The 9,665-nt window shown below is 38.7% G+C and overlaps 1 protein-coding gene across 1 annotated transcript; it reads left to right on the forward strand.

Moving 5' to 3' along the window:
- The first annotated feature begins 825 nt into the window (after positions 1–825).
- Positions 826–9,457, forward strand: slc26a2 (solute carrier family 26 member 2). The gene is made up of 5 exons (XM_067519065.1): positions 826–960; positions 2,403–3,023; positions 3,204–3,494; positions 3,746–4,194; positions 5,173–9,457. The coding sequence occupies exons 2-5, from the start codon at positions 2,412–2,414 to the stop codon at positions 6,005–6,007; spliced, it is 2,187 nt and encodes a 728-aa protein (XP_067375166.1). The 5' UTR covers positions 826–960; positions 2,403–2,411; the 3' UTR covers positions 6,008–9,457.
- Positions 9,458–9,665: the final 208 nt, after the last annotated feature.

The raw sequence follows: 9,665 nt of genomic DNA on the forward strand, positions 1-9,665 counted from the left end.
CTTTTTTTTTTTTTTTCAATTGTGACCATGGCAGCTTGTATTGTCAACAGGTCTTCATGTGGGACAACTTACATTCACCTTAGATGCTCTGAAACATCATCATATCTTGAGGATCTTTATTATAGGTTATCCACAGCTCTTCCCACTTGAATTTTCTATAGCTCATTCTATGTCATATGTCTACATATTCTGGTGATGAACCTTTACACAACTTTTAAGGAATCTCAGAGAGAATAACAAACTGTATACCACTGCTGCAAATATCATAAAATACCGTACAGCTGATCTTAACAGTTTATGTTTTCACGTGTGGTGTCATTTTTTTAAACGCCAATCACCGGCATGAAGCATATCAGCATGGGCAATGTGGATGCTCCACAATAGGATATAATTTTTTATCTTTTGGACAGTTATTGTGGTTATTAATTATAAATTAAATGATTAACTTAGACTTTAATACATGGGGGTTGAGAATAGCTAGTTATTCACTAGCTGTGAATTGTAAACTAAAGAAAACTGTAAAATAAACACATATGGATGTTTTCCATAGTTCTGCTTTTCAAGTGTTGCAAAGGTTTAGGAGTTTAGGCTTTTAGTTTTGGATTCAGTCAGTCATGAATATGGAAAACTGTGATATTTAGCTGTTGCACAGCTTGGACTCAAATATGACACTGTAAATAATCCCCTTGTTGTGTTACTGTAATAGTCTTATTTCTATAGATATCATTTTCATAATTAGTGTCATCATCATAAGTCCTATTTTTGCTACAACGTGATACATTTTCCTACACAGCTCAGCTTTGTTTCGACAGATCATGTGACGTGGCCGCACGTTTCGTGAAACGTCATCACGCACGGAACAACAGGCTTGTGTAAAAGAAATATGAAGCGGAAAGAAAGTTCACTATCGGAAGACGAGCTCGGATCGGATGTTTTTAACAGCGACTGCTTGGCGCTCAGGTCAGTAACTTAAGTTGTTAAATTTACATTTGGTGGTTTGTACGTCTGCGACAGACACAACTTAACTTACGGAACTAAAGTGTCAAGTCGTGTCCACGTTGACACTTCGGTACAATGTTTCCCATTCACAGCTCCCCGGAGAGAGTTAGCTGGTCGGACTGTTCTGGACACATTTACTGAAATAAGAATTTGTTATCGCTAAAATGTTTCCAAGCAGAAGTTGTTGTTTTTTTTTGACCCCCTCACACGAATGGGACGCTTGACACCAACTGCGCTTCCAGTTACCGGCATATTGCGTGTCTGCATAACCAATAATCTCGTTAACTCGTTGAGAAAAAGAACAAGGTTCCCGTAATCCCATTAACGCTGTTATTTGGAGAATGCATAAATACCACTAATTGGTTTGCAGGGAAGTAATTGTTAATGCCAGAGCCACATGACGCGTTCTCAGTTGGTGTCCCATTATAAACTTTTTTTTTTTTTTTAATGTCCTGAGTATAAGATCTATAGCGTTAAACATGATCAACCCGGTTAAAAAAGTATGATAAAACGTTTGTTTTGGCTTTGGTTGTTAAAAATGATTTAACAACCAAAGCATGATTAATTTAAAAGGTGTCAGAAATTCACTATAAGTAAAGATCCAGTCAGTCAGCAGCTCAAACCTGGTCACAGTATATATATTGACCTGAGTGGTCAAAGGTGCGCATGTGGTAATAACTTTTATTTTAGTACTGATACTTACTAAAGGAACAGAGCTAGTGTCTCCTTAATTGTCACAGTGAATTGCAGAATTAAAAAGTCTTCATCTTTTTTTGTGATGTAAGATGAGGATGAGGAACTTTGGCTCAGCAAAAAGTCACGAATATGAACATTAATCATTCAGTAGTTCTTCACAGCCACACTACAAGTGTTATATGTAGTGAGCTGCCAATTTTAAAGTTTCGCAAGAAAAAGTATATTCACTTTTAAATCCCACGGGCTGCTTTTTTTATGGATAATAATGAGAGAATAATATAAGTAAACAATAACAGGATTTTCTGCATGATCTTAGATAAAAATCAGATCAGATCACATTTTAAGTCACAAGTACAAACCGTGTTTAATTGGTGTGTTCAGTTAAGGCAGTGATAAAATTGCGTGTTAACATTCAAAGGGTTGGTGGAAAAAAAAAAAGGGAAACCTTTTATTTAATAACTAGTTGAATAACCTTTGGCAGCAATAAGCTCAAACGTTGTAGCTGCAGATTAGCTGCAGATTAGACCTGCACAACGTTCAGGAGGTATGATTCTTCCTGTCAGATCCTGTCAGATCAATGCCTTTTTCCAGCAGTACTTTAAATGTTTATTGGCTTTGACTGAATAAAGCACCAAACCTAGTACCTGGGTTAATATACTGTACATTTTAGATTATGTAAACTTAATTTTTGTTCTACCACACCACAGGTCTCAACCATGAATCATGGCAATGACTGCTATGGAGCGACTGAAGAAGGAGCAGAGAGTGGCCAGCAGCAGCCACTCATTCTGGAAAGAGTTCCAAAAGACGCAGGAAAAAGCTGGCAGACTGTGGCGTCACATCGGCTGAAGAAACACTGCTTGTGCACACCGGCGGAGGCAAAATCCAGAATACTAGGCTTCTTTCCAATCCTTAAATGGCTACCACACTACAGGCTCAGGGACTGGCTTCTAGGCGACGCAATGTCAGGACTGATTGTTGGAACACTGTTGGTCCCCCAGTCCATAGCCTACTCCTTATTAGCTAGCCAGGACCCCATTTATGGTCTCTATACGTCGTTCTTCTCCTCTATTATTTATGCCTTGCTAGGCACTTCCAGACACATCTCAGTGGGAATTTTTGGGGTGCTCTGTCTGCTTGTGGGCCAAGTTGTGGACAGGGAATTAGCTTTGGCAGGGTTCCTCACAGAAAGCAGTAGCGTCGGAAGTGACAACAGCACTGTCCTGTTTGCTGGCCAGGGGAACGGCAGTCTCGGGCTGGAGTGTGACAGAAGCTGCTATGCGATCACGGTGGCGGCTACACTTACCTTTACTGCCGGAGTTTACCAGGTAAGAGAACAGGAGCAATCTTATGCACTGGACACGCATTATTACTTGCTAGTGTAACCAAGTGCTTTGATTTTTCTCCCCGATGTCAAGTTAAGTATGAGGGCTACTACTTAGGTAGAAAAACACTATAAACTTAATTTGAAACCTGCCAACTTATGCCTGTGTATCTCTTTCTCTCAGGTGCTAATGGGCCTTTTCCAGGTAGGCTTCATCTCAGTCTACCTCTCCGACTCCCTTCTCAGTGGCTTCGCTACAGGAGCCTCCCTGACAATCCTCACTTCCCAGATCAAGTACCTTCTGGGTCTGAAGATCCCCAGGCCCCAGGGCTGGTTTACTCTATTCAAGACCTGGTCCAGCCTGCTCATCAACCTGGCAGATACTAACATTTGTGACTTGGTGACCAGTTTGGTGTGTTTGCTGATACTAATTCCTACCAAGGAATTTAACGAGCGCTTCAAAGCCAAGCTGAAGGTAAATAACGCTAAATTAGTGATGGAACGTTCACAACATTTCACAAAATATAATGGTTCTGGGGTCATGGTTTTTGGTTTGGTTCAGTAGGCTTCCTCAAGTCACATTGGCCTCTAAATTCTATTCTACCCTGAAGTCCATGGACTTTGTGCCCTTTTTGTATGTCAAACATTTGAATTGTATACATGAACAGATGACCTAAACTATGCAGTCCTTCTGTGTAATGTGTGTTTGGTCTTGTCCTTACCTAGGCACCAATTCCCTTTGAGCTCTTTGTGGTGATAATTGCAACTCTGGCTTCTCACTTCGGCCACTTCAACACCGAGTATGGATCAGGTGTGGCTGGTGACATCCCCACAGGCTTTCTCCCTCCCCGGTTGCCCGCGTGGTCCCTTATCCCCAACGTGGCTGTTGACGCCTTCTCCATCGCTATTGTGGGATTTGCCATCACGGTCTCGCTGTCTGAATTGTTTGCCAAGAAGCATGGCTACACAGTGGATGCAAACCAGGAGATGTATGCCATTGGCTTCTGCAACATCTTGCCGTCTTTTTTCCTTTGTTTCTCCACCAGCGCAGCTTTAACTAAGACTCTTGTTAAGGAGTCAACAGGGTGCCACACTCAGATGTCCGGGCTGGTCAGTGCCGTCGTCCTGCTGCTGGTGCTTCTGGTCATCTCTCCACTCTTCTATTCCCTTCAGAAGTAAGCATACCAGAATTTTGATTAGCAATCAATGTAATAAACCTTGTCACTCACTTCAACTGCATATTAATCTTGAAATTAGTGAGCAATTTCTCAATTCTGATCGCTGGAACAACAACCTACATGCTCTCCAAAGATGATTGTTCGTATTTTCTAACTAATATCAACTTTCCAACATAACAGAGTCTTTATTCAGTCCCAACCAAGGCTAACTCTAGGTCAACATTTAAGGCTAACCAAAAATCAAGATTAGAATTCCACCACACAACCAGCTTACCCACTTACACATCAACACATTATTATGGCAACTCGATTTAATTTAGTTTCAAGTAGAACTTTATCCATTTAAGGCTTAAAATAAGGTTCAAACATATACAACTTGAAAGATTTAAGAAATTTCATTGTGGTTTATAGTTTAACATCTGCTTGTTGTTCTTGTGATTGAGCATGAAAAGAAATTTCAAGGGTAGACAAACAATGACAGATAACCTTATGGTTATAGTTCAGGGTTAATGCTGACCAGGCTGGACTAGTTTGAATACCTTTAGACAAAAACATTTAATGAAAAAAAAAAATAAAAAAAAAAGAGCTTTGATTTCCATTCTGTTTTTAAGAATAAATTATGGAATGAGAACTCACCAAATACAAACATTTTATGATAAAAAAGGATTTTTAAAAACAAACTCAATGTCAAGCCACAAAGATTGGGAGACGTTTGAAGACTTGAGTAAACCTTGATAACGGTTCATTGATTAGCATTTGAGCTGACGACTGGTAATGATTTGCATCTGGACTGTTGGTGTCCTCAGTTCTTCAATGATCATATAGTATGTCATCAATACAGTCAATCATCAGCCAGGGACAGATTTTTTTTCTTTGCTCCTTATTGTGTAATTATTTCTCCTTCTTTTCGCTCAGTCTCTTTTCCTCAGGAAGCATGTTTGACCCTTGACCCCTTTCCCCTTTTTTTTGTTCCAGGTGTGTGCTGGCCGCCATCATCGTGGTCAACCTCCGTGGTGCTCTACGAAAGTTCACAGACATTCCCAGAATGTGGCGTGTCAGTCGTGTTGATACCTCCATCTGGTTGATAACCATGGCAAGCTCAGCAATGGTCAACACAGAGCTAGGTCTCCTTGTAGGGGTTTTGGTGTCAGTCTTCTGCATCCTGGGGCGAACCCAGCAAGTCCAGGTCCTGGAGCTGGGTCGGGCCACAACGAGGGAGCATTACGAAGACCTGTTGTCTTACCACGGACTTGAAACACATCCTGGGTTGGCTGTTTTCAGGTATGAGGCTCCAATTTATTACGCCAATCAGAGCTTGTTCAAAAAATCTCTCTACAAGTGTGTAGGACTTGACCCTGTGAAGGAGAAATCAATGCGCATAAAGTTCAAGAAGAAGAGCAAACAACAGAAAGAGGTCACTGGATGCTCAAATATGAATTCAGATAAAGAGGATGCACATAAAGAAGAAGAAATTGAAGCTACTGCCAATGTCACTTTGATGCTCAATGAAAAAGCCTCCCGCAGCTTGCACAGCATAGTGATAGACTGCAGTGCTGTCGTGTTTCTAGATACCGCTGGAGTGAACGCTCTGAAAGAGGTTCGAAGAGATTATGAAGAACTTGGGGTCAGGGTTGTTCTGGCTCACTGTAATATCTCAGTACTGGACATTCTGGACAGAGGGGGATATTACCCAGACAAAAAACAAGGGGGTACAGTAGACAACAAAATGATATTCTTTACCATTGCAGACGCTGTCCACTACACCCAAAGCCTCTCTGCTCCCAATGGAGATTGTGACACCAAACAATAAAAAAGCCCATTTGTCTATCTATCTATATTATGTAGTGCTTTGATCCCATGTACGTGGAAGTGTTACAGTAATCAAGAAGTTGCTGTATGTATGATAGCTGTAGAACAGTTAGCAAATGACTTTTTAAAAAGGTGAAATTGGTTACATTTCAGGATGTATTTAAGTAGTGTCAATTATTTTTTTTATAATTAATAGATAAGCTTTGATCGATCAAACACCAGTAGATATGCTGTATACATTTTGCAGCCTTCAGATATCCAAACGGCAGTGCCTTTGTCAATGTAGTGCCTATACTGTACACATTTATATGCTGTGAATCTTTTTATACTGCATCAGGTATTTTGACATTTGAATGTCACCTTTTACTATTGCAACGGGATTAAGAACCATTAACTCATACAATCTTCTCATTAACAATGGTTTTTAAGTTACGACCAAGATTATGTTGTTGTTGTTTTTTCCCATTCAAATAACCTGGTGGGCCAGTACTGAATGTAGTACTTTATTGGAATAGTTCAGGGTATTCCAAGCTGGTCTTGACTTTTTTTTTAAATACATCTGACTGAGACTCTTGGTTGCTTAAAGTTTTCCAGCTTTTCACAGTTTCCTAAAGTTTCCACCGAAAACAAGACCACACTGTACGAAATGAGGACCACATTGCACAGCCCTCGATCTGTGGAAGTAATGCACTTCAAAGTTCATCTAAGACTTATAACACTTCATTGATCACACTAGTTAAATAGAGTCTGCTTATTTAAAAATGTATCTTTTAAAAGATACATTTAACTTTTTTTTTTTTCTCCTTTTCTTCAGCCTGATAGTCCTTTGACTGCTATGGCGCAAGGATATTGGAAGTTGTGCTTTGGGATTACTGGTTACGCATTTGTGTTTAGAATATTTTCCTTATAATCTGCCGTTTTCATGTAGGTGTACTTTGGTTCATGCATTGTGTGCCTCCTCATGTGAAGTCCAACAAAACTTGCCTTGGACTGCAATTCTTATTCATTCTGTAACAGCAAGAAAGAGAGGGGGAAAAAAAAGCCAGTAGATCATGTGACTGCTGCAGTTCAGGAGAACAATTCATAATTGTTGTAGGTAAGTGCTGTCACTGAAGTCTCATGAGTCTTAGATGGACTTTAAAAGTGTAAACACATGTCCCTGGCATCAGTTTGGGTAGAAAACATTCTGGTACACGATGTAATGCAGGAAAACATCTAGTAACCCAGAGGCAAAGTCATTGGCATAAAAATTACTCAAGTTTCTCGGAAAATCCTAAACCTTCCTTTACAGTTGCACTTTGTGCTCACTTCACATTTGCCAAGTGGCCACTGGATCTATACACTTCCTTTTATAAGAATTTCCAACCATTCACTTTTTGTACGTGGGTTGTAGATTTAATTTTAAAACTGATAAAACTGGTATTCTTGCAGTGCAAGTTATTAGATTTCTTTCCTAATTTATTAAAAATCAAAACCTGAAATGTCATTTACAAAAGTATTCAGTTGTTCTCTACGCATATAAATTTGTTTATCATAACTGAATGTTAAGCATATCCAGGTGAACTTCGGTTGGACTCCAGATGAATCCTAATAATAGACCAACAGGATGCATCTGACCACAGTAAAGTGGAACCAAATTTGAAAGTCTGAATACATTTGTTGAGTTTTAATAAATTAGCAAAACTGCACTCGCATTGTGAACAACTTTGAGTATAGAATGTTGTGCAAACATGACCATTTTATCTTTTTTTTTTTTTTGTGGTGACATACTGACAGTTTAATTAAGTCAAAGAAAATGTCTAATCAAAACAGGAAACTCAGGGTTGACAATATTCAGAAGCCAAAGTGTGATTGCTGTCAGCAGAAAAGACAGACGCTTTTTGTCTAAGGTAGCATTCGCCTTTGCTGGAGGGTGTATGAGGTTTGGGAGGGGTGGTCTTGAAATCAGGTTGATGGTATTCACCAGAATGAATTGCAGATTATTTGGAGTGAATTTAGTATTTTAGTGCCGGGCAAATACTATCACAGGGGATTGAACCAAGTCGTCTGAGTCAAGGACGGTTCAGATATACTGCATCGCACAGTCCTCACTAAAGTCATTGATATTCTAATGAAGAGTGGAAGAAACGTGCGTTAAAAAGAGAACAGTCATTACAAGGCATTGAGGCGAAACTTAAGTTTGTCTTCACACAAAAATGATAGATGTGGGGGATAAACTAGCTGGATTCTGACGTGTTGTTTCTGTTACCAAACTTCAAATATCCAATATTATTAGCCTATTTAGAGACGATAGCACTTATCAAAACAGTTAGTTCCCTGCTGCTACTATAATACTGTAGTTTTTTGCAATATAGCTTTTTTTTTCCTTTTACCAAAAGTTTAACCAGTGCTTAGTTATATTATAAACAATGATACTTGAAGATTGGAGGGTTTTTTATCGTGAAGTTAAACTGAATGCTACTGTTCATGGGACCTGAACAGTTTGTCCACTTGATACTGTCCCAGACATCCCCCAGCTTATTAAGCACTACTTGCTGGTTGGAGCCTTTCTAATTTAATTATCCTATAATTAATACAGTGCATCCAGAAACGTTGCATATCAACGTACTTCCATATATAAAATTTACCTGCCAAATGTGCAGGTATGTTTTATGTTACTGCTGAATATTTGCTTGTGTTTTTATGTTCTTCAACAAACACAGTTTTTTTGGTTTACTATCACACAATGTCCTGTAGAAACATTATTCTGTGCAACAGAAAGTTATCACTTTCTGTAAGTTTTGTTTTTCCATAAACAGTCATTTAATCCTATACACACACACAAGGTTTGTACTCCAGTGAACCTAATCTGAACCTTATCTGGATCATTGCTAAACCTGGGATTGTTGTGGGTTAAAGATCGTTCTTTCAGACCCATTTCCCTTTCACTCTTGCCCAATCCCAATGAAATTGTTGATTTAAGGGTAAAATTGGCAAAATGAGCATCCGACGTACATTCAGTCATTATGACAGCAACTCTCTTCATGTGTAATCAATCCATAGTACAAAAGGTGAAGCAGACTTGTTGCTAATTATTAACACATTTTGCAAGTGTGTCATATTTATTTAACAGGTGTCAGAAATGAATGAATTGGTCTTTAAGACTTGTTTTTGGGACACAATAGAACTTGTTTTAGGTTAGCAGTTAAAAAAAAAAATCCTTAAATCTTCGCTGATATAAAACAGCTAACAGACATATTTTTATTTGCATTTATTTTCAGTTTGGAACTTAATCTTTTGTAGTTTAATAGTCTTTAACGGAGACAGCGGCCGTCCATGTTTCTGATATGAAATGTATAATGCTTTAAATTTAAAAAAAGACTTTATTGAAGGAAAAGTGAATACTTTTCTGTGCATGTTTTACATTGTATCAGTGCCTTCTCATGTCATTCTTATTAAACTCTTTACTCTACACAGCACAGAATTGAATTCATTTTTCTCTTGGCTCTTTTTTATATCTTACTTATCTTTTTGTGAAAAAGTTCTTTCACTGTCTTCCCATTTCAGTACTTGTGTTGTCCTCTACTTAACAAACATGTTTTCACACTGTAATAAAAGCTCTGCAGTACAAAAGGGATCAAACAACAAGTGACAATTTATCCACAAGAAAATTGTAAATG

This window comes from Channa argus, chromosome 10 (assembly GCF_033026475.1).
Source record: "Channa argus isolate prfri chromosome 10, Channa argus male v1.0, whole genome shotgun sequence".
NCBI lineage: Eukaryota > Metazoa > Chordata > Actinopteri > Anabantiformes > Channidae > Channa > Channa argus.

Excerpts from the sequence above, each read along its gene's own strand:
- slc26a2 (XM_067519065.1), top strand. The coding sequence starts at position 2,412 with ATGAATCATGGCAATGACTGCTATGGAGCGACTGAAGAAGGAGCAGAG. Across the intron at positions 3,495-3,745 it reads GCTTCAAAGCCAAGCTGAAG|GCACCAATTCCCTTTGAGCT; the intron begins GTAAATAACGCT and ends GTCCTTACCTAG. Across the intron at positions 4,195-5,172 it reads CTCTTCTATTCCCTTCAGAA|GTGTGTGCTGGCCGCCATCA; the intron begins GTAAGCATACCA and ends TTTTTGTTCCAG.